General features: G+C 45.9%; 1 protein-coding gene across 3 annotated transcripts; it reads right to left on the bottom strand.

The window, feature by feature from the left end:
- Positions 1–154: 154 nt before the first annotated feature.
- On the bottom strand, positions 155–19,201 carry LOC107312175 (solute carrier family 23 member 1-like). 3 transcript variants are annotated; one of them, XM_015859375.3, is made up of 13 exons: positions 19,122–19,201; positions 18,882–18,961; positions 16,574–16,720; positions 15,088–15,245; positions 11,102–11,261; positions 10,005–10,186; positions 7,873–7,993; positions 7,382–7,538; positions 6,936–7,189; positions 4,005–4,169; positions 3,211–3,319; positions 2,803–2,898; positions 155–1,452 (listed from the first exon to the last, which is right to left on the bottom strand). In XM_015859375.3, the coding sequence occupies exons 2-13, from the start codon at positions 18,933–18,935 to the stop codon at positions 1,184–1,186; spliced, it is 1,872 nt and encodes a 623-aa protein (XP_015714861.2). In that variant the 5' UTR covers positions 18,936–18,961; positions 19,122–19,201; the 3' UTR covers positions 155–1,183. The 3 variants fall into 3 exon arrangements, with proteins under 3 accessions (XP_015714861.2, XP_085395141.1, XP_085395132.1); XM_085539006.1 differs by lacking the exons at positions 155–1,452; positions 2,803–2,898; positions 3,211–3,319; positions 19,122–19,201 and having other exon boundaries at positions 4,032–4,169; positions 6,936–7,184; positions 18,882–19,034; XM_085539015.1 differs by lacking the exons at positions 10,005–10,186; positions 11,102–11,261; positions 15,088–15,245; ... (1 more) ...; positions 18,882–18,961; positions 19,122–19,201 and having other exon boundaries at positions 1,050–1,452; positions 6,936–7,184.
- Between the last annotated feature and the right edge of the window lie 577 nt (positions 19,202–19,778).

The raw sequence follows: 19,778 nt of genomic DNA, 5'->3' as shown, positions 1-19,778 counted from the left end.
TCTCTCCAGCCATAGTTCAACTAGGCACTGCCATAGTTCAACTAAGGGAAGGGTTGGCCCACATGACTTCCAGAGGTCCCTTCCAACCTGAATTCTCTGTGATTCTTCGAATAAAACCTGCCACTCACTATGGAAATCAACCCAAGAAATACCATTTGGTTGCATATGTTATTTATTTTTCCCAAAATATACCTAAATATAAATCTCAGTGCAGGAAATGACAGCTTAATGCTACAGCAATATCATCACACGTCGCCAGCAGCCAGCACCGTGCACAGTCACATTATTAAAAGGTTAAGGCTGTTTCTGATGAGAGCTGAAAGCAGCAAGAGTCTGCACGTTGTTTTCCAGAGAAGTGGCTGTCGCTGCATGATCACCAAACCCAAGCAGGTGGGGACACACAGCACTTAGTAGTAGCACAGGTGTGTCACACACCAAGCAGAAGTTTTGTCCTTCATCTGATGAAGATTCCTTCATCTCTGTGCAATTTGGTGCCCTGGGGAAGCTGGCTGCCAGCATCCCACCTTACGATTCCTTTCAGTAAAGCTGGTTATTTCTAACAGGTCAGTAACCTAAGTAAAGTCTGTAGATCCCTCTGCAGTGTAGGTAAGGAGAAGCAACTTCAGAAGACAATTCATCCCATTAACCTTAGATGCTGCTTTTCCAACACCATGACTTTGAAGTGTCATAGGAATGAGATGAGTCATGGCCCAGAGGTGCCCTCTTCTTCCCTTTGGCCAGGAAAAGGCATAAACCACAAGCTGAGAGATGAACGTTGCCATTACAGATTATTAAGGTGGAGGGGATAAACCTCACCCCAAAGGATGCATACAAGCAGTAGAAGGGCCTTCTCCTGTGGTCATGAGAGCAGTCAGGACAAGGGAAAGGAAGAGCTCTGCTTCAGCCTAGTAACTGTTCCTCAGGGTCCCCAAGGCTCAGTGCAAGGAAGGAAACTGAACATCCTTCCCAACGTTTCCCAAAGCAGGACTGTGTTCTTCCTAGAGGTGGGCAGGCAGGAGAAGGGAGAAGAATAATGATTCCCTCAGTGTCACCAGTGGCACTGGAGGCAGAGTTAAGAAAAGAAAGGCATTGTCATTTTCTTGCTCCAGCTCAAATGATGAGGGCTGAAGACACACTTTTCATACCTCTGCTTGAGAGATGAGTTCACCTTCAGGCCTGAAGCTTATATCCTTGTATCAGCACCTATCTCAGAGTCTCTTTCTAAGCTTGCTTTAACACTGCTTTCTTGTCCAGCAGCCTTCAGTTCATCCATTTTCTTGCCACCAGGTAGTTTTCTGGGGCACGCAGGGAGATACCGAAACCAAGAGACAGCACAGTACTTAGTGCCTATGCCAAATGGAAGATCATAGACCTTGGAAATGAGCTGGGAATTGTCTGCCTCTTCCTTGTGGCTGTGCTTCCATGCTAGGAGCCCCCGCTCCTCCTGTGTTCCTGTGAAAGCAAAAAGGAGAATGTTGTATTTCAGACACTAAAATGGGTGTTCTGAACATATGACTGCCTTGTGCACTCCACATTCGGCTCTCAAATCCCAGCAGACCCGCTACAACATAGAGATTCCCTGCACTTAAACCCTTCTAGCTTCAAAACTCTACAAAAAACTAGCTACTGTGCTGCTAGACAATATCCATCTTCCTGCAGTAGCTTCCAGTCTTCTCCACTGCTTCCCGTGGGAATCAAAGATACTAAGACAGGTTTCAGAAGCCATGGGGGATGGAAGAACTATTCAGGAGGCATCGTAAAGTGCTAGACAAGCAAAGCTGGATGTTAACTGCTCAGATATCATGAGGTGAGGGAATAAAGTTTAGCTAGCAATTGCTAAATGTCTGTAATTGTTGCAATGGCCAAGTCCCTCCTGGGAAAGGGAGTGAACATATAAATTCTGCCTGGAGGAGCTGAAGATCAATGGTACAATAAAGTTAATGAGCCAAAAGGATATTGGCTTTTCAAAAAGTCTGAGATAATAAAAGAGTCTGGTTAACAGAGTGCCCTTCCTGCTCTCTTTCTGTAGAACTTCCTCTCCTATTGTTATGCCATCCCTCCCTAGACTTGGTGAAAATCAGAGGGTCTTTGCTGGCTGTGAGGGGCAGCAACCAGTCCTACATCCTATCTTTGGTCATCTGCCCTTCCTGCTGCTTTCTAATGATGTGGCAGCAGTTCAACCTCAATTTCAGCATATCTCCTGTCATGAATCATAGAATCATTAAGTGTGCGAAAGGCCACTAAGATCATCCAGTCCAACTATCAGCCCATCCCCACCATGCCCACTAACCACGTGCCTCAGTGCCACATCCACATGGTTCTGGAACACCTCCAGGGATGGTGACTCCATCACCTCCCTGGGCAGCCTGTGCCAATGCAGCACTGCTATTTCTGAGAAGAAATTCTTTCTAATATTCAACCTGAACCTTTAAGCAGGGAAGAAATATTTCTTACCATATCCCCGCTTCTGCAGTTGCCTTTCTCCCTCCTTTCAACCAACATGAAGTAGGCTAGCATTTCATGTAAAAGATGTTCTTGACTAAATTAACTTTTCCTCGAAGTAGGTTGTTGAAGAACGAGTCTTCTTTTTTTTTAATGAGCTACTGTTTTGGAACCAGTGACCGTTCCAGTGATATCTCTCCTGTTCCTCACTCCTCTCCAGGAGTTAGGTGACAAGGAGTTTCATGGTTGCTATCACATCTTCTACCCATAGAGCAGTGGTAACGAGGACAAAAAATACCGAGTGACAAACCCCAAGGCAGACACAGACGTGTAGCTTAGCTCATTTCAGCAAAATCCTACCTGGAATGGTGTTATCGAGGATAAACCCCAGGAGTCCACCCACAAACATGCCAGTGGTGAGAAGCACCTGGATCACCTGGTCCAGCTGGATGATTCCTAGAGGAAAAACAAAGAGACACATATTCAACACGCAACATGTTCAGTGCCAAGAGGCTGCAAGATGCACGCTTGTTTAGGCAAGACCTGCAAATCCCAAAACAGGGACTAAGATTTGGCAACACAAGGGAGGCATCAGAGCAGAGGACAAGAGCAGCACTCCCAGAAAGCAACAGACAACTGTCAAAGCACAGCTTTCATGATTTTGTCTGGAAAAAAAAATATATGTGTTTTAAAAGATTGCTCTGGATCAACCTTTGCTTCAGTTCTGTGCAACAGGAAATGCTTTTAAAATGTGCTGTCGCTTCTTACCTGTTTCTAGCAGTGTATTATTCTTGTTTGCCCAGTTGGGAACTGCGAGCCCAGCAAACACAGAGAATCCAAATATAAAGATGTTTCTGGAGGAGTTCATATCCGTGTACTGCACAGAGAAATTGTGTACATTAGTACTGCCAGTTTGGGATGACCAAAATCCATGTGTTCATTAGTGAGCCATGCTTGGATGTACACACAAACCCAATTATAGGTGTTAGAACAAAGTTCTGCTTGAAGTTGAACCAAAATTAGCAGATGCTTTCAGAAATGTATGGCATATACTAGAAACTGTATATGGCAGATACAATCAGATGGCAAAGCACTCCGTAATCACCAGCTGAGACACCAGGAAAAGGTGTGATTCAGCCATTGCCACTGGGGGAACTGGAAATGAAAACTTTTACTGAGACCCTTGCCCAGTTTGAGACCTCTACTCAAGAAGCCCTCCTCTTAAATGCACATTATTATAGGAAATGGAGAAAAAGCATCCATAGGAGCAGTTACAGAAACTCCTCCTTTTCTGATAACACCTTCCTTCAAATAAACTGTGAGATGGGGATGAGCAGCCTTGGCACTGCTGGGGAATTAATCAGGTGCTTACCAGCCCTGTTCCAACCAGGAACCTCTCTTTGAGATTTGGTCTCTCTGCGTAAGTGCCCACATCTTCACCCAAGGAACTGCCAGTACAAATGTTTGCATTTGCTACAGCCCTGCTTAAGTCTGACTCAGGCTGGTGAGAATCTGGCTTGAAACCAAAGTAAACTTTCCTAGGAATGAAAAGGTGCTGTTACCTGCAAGTTGGAAACCCCCACAGCGGTGATAATGCCAAACATCACGAGGAACAGGCCTCCGATGACAGGAGTGGGTATGCTGGCAAACATTGCTCCCACTTTTCCAAAGACGCCACACAGGAGCATGGCACAGGCACCAGCAACGATCACCATGCGACTCCCTACCTGGAGTGGGAGGAAGAGCAGGCAGTGATGCACCAGTGAGTACAGACCTGCCAGGCAGGGCTTGCAACCAAAGAACTCGGTGGCGTGTTCAGTTCCAAGCCTCAAAATGGCTTTCAGCTAGGTGTCCTGCACCAAGCAATCCTCTCTCTGTGGACCAAGATGTTAGAGAGCAGAGCTTGGCCAGCTTGGCTGCTTCCATCCTGAGCTCTTGGATCTGCTGTATCCTTTACACGATCAACACCAGGCTAATAAGAACTGTGGAAGTCTCTTGGCCAGCCCCTACCTGCCATCACACACCCAGCTTCACTCAATCCACCTTTCTCTCATTCTTCCCTAGGAAGAGCCAGGGTATCATTCTTAGTCCAGCACTACAACAAAGATGGGACGAAGCACCAAGCTTCATTCAGAGCTGCTGGAGTGCGTGAATAGGAAAGAAAAAGAGTATCTGACAAACAAAGGGACAAAAGAGACATTACAGATTACAGAAATTAAGCAGAAAAGCATCAATATTTGTTAGACTTCCAATTCAAGATATGCTTTGCCACACCAAAACTTGGACAGCTTAAAGAATCGCACTAAGATTTACAGCATTCGTGTCTTAGGCAGAGAAGTTCTGTAATCCTCTGCAAACAATTTGTAATTCAATTAATTATTTTAATCCTTCCACTGAAGTATCTGAAGAATGCCATTACTTTTTTCTTCTGCAAGGGCTTTTTGCAAATGCTTTCAACCAAAACATTGCCAGTAACTTGTAGTGTCCCTTTTAAAACGTGACTTGAAATACTTGGAAAGCACATCTTTATGAAATACTAAGCTTTACTCAATTGTGAAAGAAATGAGTAAGATTTGGTGGGGAAGTTTCAAAATAAAATCATGCATTGCCTTTGGGACGGCGTTACCATCAAAGCAGTAATTCAATGAATTTATTTGTTCCAAGATTAAAATGAAGCTTCAGATTCTTAATGTGCTAAAAACTGTCACATGTCAAATTATCCAATATATAGAGTTGGCCTCGAAGGCAAATTAACTAATCCACTGATACCAAAACTGGGAGCATCTGCTTCTAAAGCTTTTAGTTTAGAGTTTGTTTCAGTTATGTCAAGGGAAACAAAGAAAACTGGTTTTTGTTCTTAAAGGTGAAGAAGCTGCACAGTTTCCCAAAATCTTTATCACACTTTGAAATTCTCTCTTTCTTGGAGATGGGGGCTCAGTGCTGGCACACTGGGATTGATCCGGTATGTCAAATGTAAGTGCCTGGATCTTGGAAGTTTCTGACAGCCTTTGCCCGTGGATATCTGAAATACTCAGAAAGTCATTTCAGGTGGTGCTGGACACCCGTGTTTAAGCAAAGGAAACAAGTCCCTTGTGCTTCCCTTTATTATCAAAAAATATATTTTCCTTGTAAACAAACAAACAAACAAAATGAAATCTGCCTTGTGCTCTCAGCACCCCCAACTAATCAGAGTCTGATTTCAGAATGACTGAGGTAGAAATTCATCACTCAGAGGGCACTGAGGTGCTGGCACAGCTGCCCAGGGAGCTGTGGTTGCCCCATCCCTGGAGGTGCTCAAGGCCAGGCTTAATGGATTCCTGGGCAGCCTGAGCTGGCAGGTGGCAGCCCTGCCCACAGCAGGGGGGTTGGAACTAGATGATCTTTGAGGTCCTTTCTAACCCAGACCATTCTATGACTGTCTTCTGGGCTCTTAAGTCTGAACAAAGTGAGCAGAGGTGGGATCTAAGTGAACTATCCCCTGAATCAGCACCGATGGTATGCTTGTACAAGGACCTACATGGGGACAAGGTATGTCCTATAAACTGACAATTATGGGTCTGAGCACTTCTGCACTATGGTCAAAGGAGCAAACTACATCATGAGAGAACAGGCTCGGGTATAGGGTCAATCTGTACCAACCAGACTGTGACAAAGTATGGGTGACAGGCTAAACTGGACTCCATGCAGTTAGAAACATCCACTTCAGTCAAACACAATGAAAAATGGTTATTTTGAGGTTCATCAAATCCAGCAAAATAACTAATATTACAGTTCCAGAGCTGTAAGTCAACTTCTGCTTTTATTTACAGACTCACAGCTTATTTTACAACAATTTAGAAATAGCTTTCAAGTTGGCTGCTGGATGTACCCATCCTCTAGCAATAAAACTTAGTGAAAATCTACGATCTGATTGTCAAGTTTATCTATCTCTGGAAATTTCTTTCCCTTATAAGAGCAACCTGATACTCAAGGAATTCACACAACTTTAAAGAGAGGTAAAAACACGTACCATTTGCCTTCGCATTTCATAGTCTCATGATCTACCTTTCACATGATTGCCATCCTTGGGTTATGAATCTTGTGGAACTTGAAGCCCTATTAAAGATCTTTCCTCTCCTTCCATTTACTTAGAAGGGTAGACAGGTAGGTAGAGAGTTAGGAGGATAGTCTTTGATAAAAGAAGTTTCCAGAATAGCTCAGTGTAACATATTCTCTTTACAGGGGTCTAAGCTGGGAGCCATGGGTAACAACAGCATGTACTTACTCCCATATGAAGACCACAAGCAGTAAAAGAGAGGGAATGACAACCTACATTACATGATTTGTATCGCTCTGAGGTGATTACCAAGTGCCTGTGGGCAGCAAACCCATTTTTGGATGGCACTTGCTGCTAAAGCAGCCTTCACACCAATGTATGCAACACACTTGTAACCACACTGGGGGGATCCACAGGAGGGCAAGGCATTGCAGCTACCCTGCCATGTGAGACTCACCTTGGTGATGCCCAGGGCCCCCACATTCTCACTGTAGGACGTGGTGCCGTTCCCTGTTCCCCAGGCCCCAGCCAAGAGGCAGCCAATGCCTTCCATACCAATCCCACGGTTGATGGCATGCTTCGGTGGTGGTGGAGCACCAGACAGGCGGGCGCAGGCATAATAATCCCCCATGGACTCCAGCATGGAGGAGATCACCCCGGCGAGGAGGCCAAATATCCCAGCCAAACTGACTGTTGGCATTCCCCACTGTCCTGCAAATAAAGAGCTCTGTTCAGGGCAGTGGGGCACATTTACGCCAAAATCTACTGAGAGGGATGAACAGCAAGGGTGCTTGTGTGTGTTTGCCTCATTTTTGGCACTTCACTTCCCTGCGGTGGCTGTGAGGTGGACAGGATGCAACAGCAAGGGATAGGGGAGAGGGTTATGCAGCTGCATCGCAGTACCTGGGTAGGGGAGCCGAAACCAGGGAGCCTGAGACAAGACGTCCCCGTTGGTGTCTGTCCGTGCCAGGTGGCCATAAGCAGTGGGATCCGTGGGGAGGACGTCAGTCACCGTCAGCACGTAGCAGAGCAGCCAGCTCAGGGACAGCCCCAGCAGCACCTGCCCATCACATTCAGCAGCAAGATCTGGTTATTGCAGAGCCACATCTCCAGCAATGATACACAGGTCTGGGACAAGGCCTTCTCCTGCCCAACCCTTTGCCTGTGCACATTTGAGCACACACAAGGGATGGAGGGAGACTGACAGCAAGTATCCTGGTGGCTCTCCTTTCTGCCCCACAAACAGGTACCATGGGTCCTTCTCCCCACTGCCCCTTGCAGCGTAGCCTGATCTGGGAAGTGCTAAGCCCACTTGAAGTGAGAGGAAACAGCCCAGATAGCCTGGGCCAGGTCCCTCTGCCATGCCACCGAGGTCACCAGGAGCGCTAACGTACCGGGAAGATCTGGAAGACATAGATGGGGGAGAAGTGGCACTTCTTGCCTCTCCGATATGATGGCAGTGGCACAGGGACATCCTTCAGGTACTGAGAGAACAGAACTATGAAAAAAATAGTCCTGGGAGGAGGGAAAAACAGACCATGAGACAAAGTGTGTGCCCAGATGCCCACCTGTCCCCATGTGAACTGGAGGCCTGGCTACCTGATTTCCACGACTCCAGATGACCCCAAAAAGCAGGCTCTCAGCACCAAAAGTACAGTGCCCATATTTGCCTCAAGCCCCCAGGGCTTGCTCCGGTGGCCACAAGGTGAAGCTCCTTTCCCACTCCTTGTGTGGGACTGCACCTCTCACCAACAGCAGCACAGGGGTGCACGGATACACCATGATATACAGCCAGAGGTTATCAATCACCATTCAAAGCACTGAATGGCTGGATGCAGAATGTCTGAGGAGGAACCAGCTTCCATTCCTGGTTTCTAAAGCTACAGACCAACTGCATCAGTGCACATTTTGTGCATTTGCATTAGCAAAGGAGCTCAGCGGCCTGATGAATCACTGCAGAACACTCATCTATCTTGGGTAGGTGTCACTGCTTATTATTCAGGTTGCCTGGCACATTCCATTAATAGATGCTATTTTCAGCTGCTTATAATTCTGCCTAACTTTTTTTCCATTTAGAATGAAAATTTCCATGGAAAACATCTGCCCCGGGCCAAGTATTTCTGGAGATATATATCCTAAACCTATTTCAAAGAGTGATGTTCAAGAAATAGACATAGTTGAGAAGGTCATTTTGTCTTGAGCAGTAGTAAGGCCTGCCTAGGTGAGATTTAGAATAACTTGCTGGGGAGAGGCATATTGCTCCTTCTCACAAAACTCTGCTCGAGTATGATAAGCCTGTGGCAATGACCATTTATCTCAGGTCCCAAGTACTCAGCAAAAACATCTCTGAGTTTAGCATGTGCAGGCCATAAAGATTTTGAGCTTTTTTTTTCTTCTGGAACACTGTTGAGTGCTGAACTGTGGTATGTACCATCACCAAGGAGCAAATGAGCACACCAAGCAAGTCGCTTGTAACACCCATTATGGAGGGTCTGGGATGTGGTAGGGCTGGACAGCAGGGCTGAGAGCACAGGGCCCTACCTTCTCCATCACTTGTCCCTGCCAGAGACTGGGATTAGCACAGGTAGAAGTTCAGGCAGAAAAGAACAGAAAGGGTGGCCAGGGTTGTGTATAGGGGTTGGGGACAGGCAAGGAATCCCTGGTAATAGAGCAGCACTGCTGGGCAAAGTGGTCAGGAGAGAAACAGAAGTTAGGAGTTAGGGACTGGAGAAGGGAAGTAGAAAAATGAGACATTCCTGATGGGTTTAGATTGGCTAAGCAAAGGGGCCGGTACAGATCATTACAGCTAGAGAACAGGACAAGCCACAGATTAGTGGAAGAAACAATGGTGAAAGGGAACTTGAGGAGCAGGGAGACAGGCAGGGTTTGGGATCTTATGGGGGTGCTTGTGGAAGATTTAAATTCTGAAATTAAATTTAGATTCAGGTTTAGACTAGATATCAGGAAGAAATTCTTTACTGTGAGAGTGCTGAGACATTGGAACAGGTTGCCCAGCAATGCTGTTATACACAAAGGCACATATACAAATTTCCCTGTAAGAATGCTCCCAATGCTGCAAAGGCACATGAACACAATGCAGACATTTCCAGAGCTCCCCCAGGGCCTTCGGGAAGAAAACAATTACTCCTTATGGCTTGAAAACAAGAGGTGAAGCAGCAACCATTCTAACTTGAGGAATACAGAACTCTTAACTTATTTTAGAAATATCTTTTTAACTTAAATAATGGATGTGTAGGATAGTGTGCACAAGCAACTATAACAGAAATTGCCCTCAGCAATGGCACGTAGGAAAGCCTTGTTTCTCTACTGAGCAAAGAACTATGAGTTTTCACAAAATTGGTATTTGAAAGTTTCATTTTTGTTTTTTGCTTTGTTGCTGGTGTAGCTGAGGGCTAAAAGCTTCTCAGAAGGTAACTGTGTCTTGCACAAGGCTGGTGTCTTGCACAAGCCTTCTGCATGTTAGCACTCCACAAATAAATCTTGTGCTCTGGGAAATGATACTTACATGCATGCTATGCCCCAGTGCTGTCCAGCTTTATCCCCAGCTGAGTCAAAGAGAGGCAGAGCAACCAAGGTGATGGTGGGGGCAATTGTCAAGGGGCCAATGAATCTCATCAGAAATCCAATAAGGCCAGAAAATCCAACAAAGATCTGAAAGCAAGAAGCTACAATGATAGCTCCTTGCACCTGGAAAAATGAAGGAAGAGAGCAGACAGTGAATGGAATTCCAACTGGTAAGTTTTTTCTTAAGCTTTTTCTTAAGGAAGTCAGTACCAAACCAGTTTGAGAGCCAGGCATGCCTCCTAAGATGGACAGGTATGGAGGTCTGCCACTGACCACAGCAGGGCTCTGCTGAGTATTACATGTGGGGAAGAACCAACAAAACACCAGCACACCAACTCCCACCTTGGCTGAGGGATTTAGTCCTTACCAGGGCCTGCTTCATTCCCTTGTGCCTGCCATCTGTGCCACCCAAGCACACATCAGCTTCCCTGCACCCTCTCTTTCTTCTCCCCCAAAATGCAGGCGAAAAGCTCTTGTTCTGAAAATGGGAACAGAGCCATGGCCTCCACTCACCTCCCACCTGGGAAGCGCTTGGGGTGTTTCAGCACACTGGTAGGACAGGATGTCATGACAGCCTGTTTTTTTCTAAGTATCAGTTTACTTCTGGGGACACAGTCATCACTCCGCACTTTTCCATGTCTGACAATCACTGTTTAAGTAGGTAATGACTGTGTCCTGAAATGCCATTAGCTGCTCTCATCACTTCCAAACAGGAGACTCTGGGGCAAAGCTGCTTTCTTTGCAGATTTGGTGATAAACCTGCAGTACTGAGCGTCTTCCCTCATTCTGACTCCAAAGGGATGAGGAACACAGGGCTGTGGATAACAGGTGTGTTTCAACCAATGGAGTCTTTGCAGGGACCATAATCACCCAAGGACTCTTAGTCTCCTGTTCATCAGCAGCTCAGCACCAGAGCTTAGGTGCCCAGGATGCAGTAAGAGGGCAGGGGCTAAGGGCCACTGGAGCTGGAAGGTGAGGTTCTTTCCTGAAAGCAAACAGCCCTGACACAGAACAGGTGCCACTGAGCATGTGTTGTACCTCTCGCATCCGTGTCTGCCAGACTTCAATGAACTCGGGTGAAGAAGCATTCACCAGCGTGGCATTCTCCGTCCAGGCAGGGCACTTCCACGTGGGAAGAGACAGCATGGCCAGGGTGGGGGTCAGGAACGCAAAAGTTCCTCCTTGTATAATAGGAAGCCTAGAAAAAAAACAGAGGGAAAAGCTGACAAGTAAGAATGCTGGAATCACAGCTCCATTTAGGTGAGGGAAAGGAAAGCATAATAAATTAAAAACAAAAGCAACAACAAAGAAACCAAACCCAAAAAATCACAGCCTGCTCATGGTCTCTGGCAGCCTCTTTTGATCCATTTTGGCAGGTCTCCATCACTGACGGTGCTGGGGAATTGTTGCCAGCTGTACTCAAAGAGCAGTGACCGTGACAGAGAGAGGGACACTGGTTCTGGAGTCAGACTGCTACTCTGCTTTAGGAAGTACACATCCTTCCAAGGTGTGACTAGGTCACAGAACTGCCTATGGGAAAAAAAGCAGCCAAAAGAAAAAGCTGGAGGAAGAGAGAAGGGAAAGGAAGAAAGATGATGAGACTGAAGAAAAGCTTAGCACTGACTTGTGCCCAAATCTCACCAATATCCAGTTATTTCCTCTGTCCCCTTGATTTGCCTCACTTTTCTTCACAGCCTGCTTATAAACATAAGCACACACTGACTATTCTCCATGCCATAACCATCATCAGACTAAGGTGCACTGGAAATTGTGATTTATATCTTAGGAGAATGGTTTTTTAAAAAGCTAATTCCTCTGCAATTTTTCCACTGACACCGGAAAGGAGACCTACATGGACACAGCAGCAAGCTCTGAAAAAGCCAAGAGAAACCTCCAAAGTGCCTTGGCTTTATTTGCTCAGAAAGCCTCCCTGGGAGCAGCTCCCAGAGCAACCTTGTCTTGTGCCAAAAAACCCCAGTGGCACCTGCTCAGACGAGCAGCAGGGCAGTGATCCATGTGAATGCTTCTGCAATTTCCCTGATGCTGAAGCATTTCCACCATTCATCAGAAAGCGCAGGAAAATGAAAGATGGCATAGCTGTAGCAGCACCATATCTCTGTCACTTACAATGAGTATTTATATCACTGCAATTACTCACGCCATGTACAACTGAAGTGCTGTTAGAACTAGCCAGAAAGTTATATTTGAACATCAGTCATCCGTGGAGTCACTTATTTATTATGTTCATACAAACATGTTGTAGCCTTCAAAGGATTTTGCTGGGGAAGGGAAAAGGGAAGGGAAGGGAAGGGAAGGGAAGGGAAGGGAAGGGAAGGGAAGGGAAGGGAAGGGAAGGGAAGGGAAGGGAAGGGAAGGGAAGGGAAGGGAAGGGAAGGGAAGGGAAGGGAAGGGAAGGGAAGGGAAGGGAAGGGAAGGGAAGGGAAGGGAAGGGAAGGGAAGGGAAGGGAAGGGAAGGGAAGGGAAGGGAAGGGAAGGGAAGGGAAGGGAAGAGAAGAAACACAGAAGACCTAGTGCCACCACTGTTGAACTAACAACAGCATTATAGCTCCTGGTGCGCTGGCCTTGGAGCTGTTTCCCAGCTGGTGCTGGTGGGCTAACATCAAGCTAGAGTGCTGAGGTGATGTATATAGGGTATGTGGGGCTTTTTTTTTTCCATCAGGGTTTGCAAGATTGCCAGGTTAGAGAAGGAGATGTTATGCTCTGATCATCATCGCTGCAAGATGCCAAAGCATCTGCTAAGGGGCACCACAACAACAAATGACCTGTATGTCCTCAGAAGCTTCTTGGTTCGTCTCTAATGACCATCTGGGACCCATCACTGCTTTTTCATGCTCTGTCATGTAAATGCTGTGGTTTACAGCGGGCTGGGGTTTTCCACCATCTACTGCTTCTGGAGGGCTGCTCCCAGATTGTACTCACACTTGGAAGGAACCTCCCCATTTCCACTGCCAGTTCCCATCTCTTTGTTCATGTGCCAGCGCTGTATTTTAGCTGAAGTGTTTTTTCCCTGCCTGATCCTATCTCTGCTCTCTCAGACTAATTGCAGGCTGCAGCCAGACCCACTCAGCCACCACTTGGTCAAGCTAAAACAAAGATGAGCTGCCTCTCATCACCATGCCACATTAACATATTAACATATTGTCTCTGTCCTTCCTCTCACCTCTTCTCCTCTGAATCAGTCTTCCTTAAATACGGACATCCTGAACTGTGCAGAGCACTTAGCTGAGGGCTCCTCAGGGCATTGGACATTGGGCATTTCCAGGAAAAAACATCCCCTCAACCTTGTATTTGTTTTTCCCACAGTCTTGCTGGTGAATCACAATTATCAGCTAATACAGGCTCTAAGAAAGCAGTAAAATGAGAAAAAGATATCTGCTTCTGTTTCCCCAGGCTAGGATTGCTTGCCATCACTTCCTTTGGTTCTGCTCCAGGCTGAGTCCACCTTTCTGACAGGGAACATCCTCACACCTTATAATTGGGGCCAGAAATAAGGCAATTTCATCCTTAGCACAGAAAAAGCTGTTTAAACTTATCCTATAGGATCAGCTTTTCAGTGCTTAATTTGATCTGTTGTTCCTCATTCAGCTACTGAGCCACAAGAGACATTAATGAGCCTTTAATGTTTCATTCCCTGCCACACTTTTATCACAGCTCTTGGATATTCACCAAGTCATTTGGGGGGCAGCCCGGGGGGACCCAGGGGATCTGAATCACCCAAACAGCCCACATCATAGCTGTGTGCCCTAGCCTGAATTTAACTGAACTCAGAAGAACCAAGTTGCCTCTCTCTGATGGCCACGGTGGCCTGGTATGCATTGCAGGACACCTCCAGGCCCCTTCCTTCATTAATCCTGAAGCAATGGAGTTACCTCCAGGGAGGAGTTTGTCTACCCCCATTCTTTATGATAGACAATGATGGAAAAGTTACCCTAAGGAAATGCCCAGGAGGTGTAAAAAGCATTGTGATTTGCCAGTAGAAGAGTTTTAACCAGGTTATTCAGATTTAAAAGCCAATCAATGTGTGATTTTTTGCTTTTGAAGCAAGAAACGCTAATTCTTATCAATGCTTATGGAAATCTTATCAATGCTCATAAATATCTACTGGGTAGGAGTCAAGTGGATGGAGCCCAGTGCTTTTTAGTGGTGTGAAGCAACAGAACAAGGAGCAATGGGCACAAACTGGAACACGGGAAGTTCCCTACAAACATGGAGAAAAAGTCTTTACTTTGAGAGTAACATAGCAGTGGAACAGGTTACCCAGTGGAATCTCTTTCTCTGGATATACTCAAGACCCCCCGGATGCCTGCCTGTGTGATCTATTTTAGGGAACCTGCTTTAGCAGGGCAGGTTGGACTGGATGAGCTCCAGATGTCCATTCCAACCCCTGTAATTCCAAGTTCTGTGTGATTCTGTTCCTGCCATAATGGAGGGGGAAAAAAATATGAAAAGAGAGAGGCAGTCCAGAGTTATGACAAAGGAGATAGAAGAAATTTTGCAAGGCCAGCAAGGACCCAGGCTCTTCTGGGCACTGTGGATATGTCTCTTACAAAGAATTTAACTTTCTCCTGAGTCCCTAAAGGTGGTAGATGAGCTGCAGTTTCTTCCAGTTACCCCCTGCCCTAAAGTTTCTGAAGGGCTCTATGTACCCACGGCCAGAGTCAGATTGAAAGGGACCTGCTGCAGCCATAGGGTCTCTGGTAAGGAGCAGGCAGATATTGTATACTGCATCTTTTTAAATGCTTTACATTTTGCATGACAGATTCCTTACAAACCCAACAAAAAAATGCATCAAGTACCAGGAAATGCAAAAGCCAAACAGTGAGGCAGCTCTGCAAACCTGTCATGTACAGTGACTGCAGTGTGGTTTACCATGTGTCCTAATTGCCTAAGGGTAACAAATGACCCTCAATACTAGATAAACTTTAAAGCAAGCTGGCTGCTGAGCACTCAGAAATTGCATCTATAAATTTTCTTGTGTGTCTCGTTTCTTGCAGTTGACCTACCTGACTCCAAAGAGGACTTGAAGCAGGGTGCAAATTCCTGAGACAAAGAAGATGGTGCTTATCAGGTGGCTCTGGGTGAGGAGGTCATGCTGAAGACAAAGGTCTTTGGAGAGGATCAGCGGGATGGATATCAGACCTCCCATGGCTGTCAGGAAATGCTAGGAGCCACAGAGAAAGACAGGGTGAAGAAGGATACAGAACTAGCAACACAACATTACTGCATTACTGAGGGAAACCTACAAGTAACTTGCATATTTGCATTTGAATCATGCCAGTACTACTCATTCTCTTCTTTGATATATTAAACGTTTTGTTTTGATGCACTTACAAGATCTGCAGTGCACCCCCACAAACTTCTCCCATCTTCCTTGCCCAAAGACCTTTTGTAGTGCTCTGGGCTCCCCAGATCACTGTCAGACAGAACAGGTTTATCCCCAGCCCTGCAAACAAAACTGGTATGGGTAGTCTACAATGAAGAAGGGGACACCATAGGGAAAGGTAACAGAATGATCACATGAAGTGAGCAGAGTACAAATGTCTCAATCCGTTTCACTGGCACCTCAGTGAATAACACAAAATATCTGTAAATTGGAGTTATCCATTCTTTGCTATCAGCAACTTTTCTCACACAGTGCAGGTATGAATAGCCATATAAATGAATGCCAAAGAATGGAAAGATCAAGCATTGCATTTTTCATAAGAGTCACAGGAATATTATAATAAAGACCTTTGGTTAATTACTAAATATGAAGATAATTTGGCGAGCAATTGATGTGAGGTGAGGTTGTTTCAGCTGGTCTAACTTCCTAATTCTCTCTCATAGTACAGGACTGCAGTGGTGGAACTGGTGGCGCTTGGAAACTCACCCTGCTTGTTAGGGGTATGCTTTATTAAATTACAATGTAGATGTGTTCACAAAACCTCGTTTTTATACATTCTGAATTTAAGGTGACATTTAAGGAAATGAAGTAGAAGGTGTCCACCAAGCTCCAAGAACAGTCTGTTGCTTCCTTAGTCATTCTAAGGGCTCTGTTCCCTAAGGCTCTGTACCCATTAACTTTGGCTGTATTGGGTTATTTAACATGCATGGGCATGAACATTAACCAAAGTAGTAGGGACCCTTCTCCTGCTGCCTCTTCTTAGCCATTATTGCAGCAGAAAGTCAGAAGTTTAGAAGCTTGCAGACATTTTGCTGATTTCAGCAGAGGTATCTGAACTTTTCTTATTAACTGTTTGGCTCCAGCCCTAGACCTCTGCCTTATTATTTGCACATCAAGGGGGAGGGTGTAGCTGCAGGCAGGAGGATAACAATCAGTGCTCAGGCAGTGATGGGAAGGCCCTAAGGACACTAAGATCCAGCCCTACAACTCCAGGTGCATCAGGAGAACCTAAAGCACTCCCAAATACAGATTTTGTCCCCATTAACTGGCTGAACACCTGATAAAATTCCATCCATCCCCACACATTGCCTGCAATCCTCGCATACCTGAATACCCAGCAAGATGCACAGGTACCAGGGGGGTATGTCGGTGACAGTGTAGGCCATCTTGTTGCTCTGTGCCTTGCCCTTGCCTTTCTCAGGGCCCTGGGCAGCGTGATCCAGTGAGGCACAATGGTGGCTTCCATCTTCGCTCTGAACAATGAGAAAAAAACATCCATTAGCCACATCTAAGCCCTGCAGCTGCCTGTCTGGAGGCAGTGCTCCATGTCTTGTGGGAGAACTTCAAATGTAACTTTCCTCAAAGTGAGCAATGCTTTAATAAGTCGTTTATATGCTTATTTGCACGTGTGTCTGGTCGGGGAAACTTTGGAGGGTGTTTCCACCTCAAAGAGACATTTTGATAAAGTGTGCTAGCATCATTCATGTCTCATTAAGGATGGAGAAACTGTAAGCTGAATCCCATTTGTGATGACACTGTCAAAGTGTGCTGATACCTTCCAAAACACTGTGTATTTACCAGCCTAGGCAGGTTGGGAGCATCCCAGCTCCTTCAAAACAGATAGGTGAGGGCAGAGTTAATTCCAAGTGAGCTCAGGCATGAACTTCGTGAGCAAAAGGCATTCCTGAATACCTCCCCATGGAGGCATTTTCATTTCAGAACAGGGGAACATGATTTGTGGATTAACAAATAAGCAGCAAGATATTTAAGACTGCTCATGCAGGGAGTTATTTGGGGACAACTACTCCTGAATAACACCATGGATAAAGGAAGCCTAAGCTAGGCAGACAGCAGTAAGCTCCTTTCCTTTCACAGCAACTTTTCCTGTGTTAGCCAGGGGATATATTCAGTCACAACCCCGCATGACCATCACATGAGTGCCTGACCCTCCCCAGGAGCTGAAGGGGAGTGAGCATCGTTCAGAAAGAAAAGGATGAAGCTGAGAGAACAGGATGAGGCAGGTGAAAAGACAAAATCTGACTGAGCAAGAGGTGATGGACACAAAATGAAACACAGAAGGTTCCACCTGAACATCAGGAAACATTTCTTCACTGCGCTGATGACCAAGCGGTGGCATAGGTTGCCCTGAGAGGTTGTGGAGTCTCCTCCTTGGAGATCCTCAAAAGCCATCTGGACATGATCCTGGGCAGCCTGCTTTGGGTGCCCCTTCTGGAGCAGGGATTGAAGCAGCTGACCTAGAGTTTCCTTCTCATGTCAGCCATCCTGTGATGCTGAGGTGCTGGAAGGAGGACAAAGCTGGAGCAGGCTGGAACAGGGTTAGGCCCTCAAAGGAGCTGCCAGAGCTGCTTCTGGTGGTTCTCAGCCCAGCTGCTCTCATGAGCTCAGGGGCACAGGATGCCCTCCCTGCGTTGTATCATAAAAAGTGCATCAGGAGGGTGGTCAGAAAGTGAACTGTTTGGACAGGTAGAAGAAAGTTACAGTTCACTGTACTTCTCTGCAGCAGATCAGGTAAAAACTAAGACTGTTAAAAACAGTGAAAGAAAGTCTCTTCATTGTACTGAGTACCTTGCTGAGGCTCTGCCTGCAGCTGGCAAACATAGCGCTCCACCTCCACTGTTGCCAGCTCTGAGAAATGGGGGGTTTAGGCACCAGGAGATTAAATGACTCCTCCATGGCCCCCTATCTGGGGGGGTGTCTTTGCCAACATATTAGGATCCCATCTTTCTACTCCCACTGTTAGAACATAAATAGCTTTTCTCATTTCTAATGGAGGTGACCTCTGCATGAGATAGGAATGGGGCTGTTGTGCCCCAAGTCCTTTCCCTGTGGCACTGTTAACAGCTTCCAGTATCCCCAGTGCACCGCACTGCTAAATTCATACATCGTTTACAGATTTTACTACCCTGTTATACCTCTGAAGAGTACTCTCACCCACTGACTCCCTTTTTTACTCATCTCTTTCCCACTTTACCTCAATAGAAATAGATCCAGAAGATAAAGAAACACATTCTTCAGTGGGCTAAATTTCTCTTGTAGTTTTACTAATACATAAACACTTCTAAACACAGACACCAGCAGGAGGATCTACCAAATCTCTACCTTTTCAACACAGATACACTTGCACTGCCATTCACCAACTCCATCATTTTAGAGGTAATGAAAAAAAAAGAAGTGAAAAGGGCACCAGAGAGCAAAAACTGCACTGGATCCACAGCAGCAGCAGACTTCAGTGAGGCAATCATTCCTCAGATTCCTGTCGATAGAAAAGCTGAGGCAGATCACAGACAAGCCTCTGCGCGGGCAGCCCGATCCCCCAGCTTTCCCTTTCTCCTCAGTTTGCAGGGCTCACACAGATTTATGCAAGAATTACCTTTTGGGGAAGAGCAGACTCACCATGAAGCTGGGGTTATCAAGCCCGTTGAGCTCTTTGTCTGTGGAGGGAGTCATGCCTTCCAGCTTTCTTCACCCACTGCCTTGAAAAAGAAAGACGATGATGAAGAAAGCCTCCCAAACTGCCACTTATCCTAGTCAATACAGCCCTAAGGAAATTGGATAAGCAAATGCAGAAGCTGGACGTCAGGAGTCAGCCAACAGTCCGTGCTAGGTGAGCAGTATCACTGAAGTGTTTCCTACCCTTTGGCTTATATAAGTGACTCCTTTTCTCCAGCTGATTAGGGGACCGGCATTAAAACAAACTGCAAAGCAGTCTTTCTCAGGCAGAGTGAAGCAGTAACAGATGACGCAAGAATGTCCTCAGTAGGTAAGGATGCAAGGGGGGTATCAGAGAGGCAAGGTATTTCCCTGCTTTTCTGGTCCAGCCTTGAAACTTGCTTCCTTATTGATCTACAGCAACTTTCATTTTCCGTGTGGGCTGGACTTGTTTGAAGAACTTTGTGCTCATCTTTAGAAAGCACAGTCTCTAGGTGGTTTCACATATCCTGCATGTAAATTGCTGTGTATTTTGGCTAAGGTACAACTGCAGTCATCTCATGTTATAATCCTATTACAGTGTGAAAAGAATGAAGCTTTTACTGGGAAACTCTTTAAGACAGACACCAACAAACAGACAATTCATCAAAAGATGATGCCAGGGTGGTATAAGGAAATCAGATTTAAAAAAAGCAAAACTACCTTGGGTCATCTGATTTTCTCCATTCAACTAAGGAGTCCAGCTGAATGGAGGTAATCAAACATATTTAAACTCAGATGTCCTTACCTTAACTAACAGCAAACAGTGCTAATGCTCCGTCATTCTAGGCCACTCTAGCCACCTCTCTCCACTTCTCCTCA

The sequence above is a fragment of the Coturnix japonica genome, chromosome 1 (assembly GCF_054131305.1).
Source record: "Coturnix japonica strain WE chromosome 1, WE-NBRP24, whole genome shotgun sequence".
NCBI classification, from domain to species: domain Eukaryota; kingdom Metazoa; phylum Chordata; class Aves; order Galliformes; family Phasianidae; genus Coturnix; species Coturnix japonica.
This window is presented reverse-complemented; position numbering and strand designations above follow the sequence as displayed.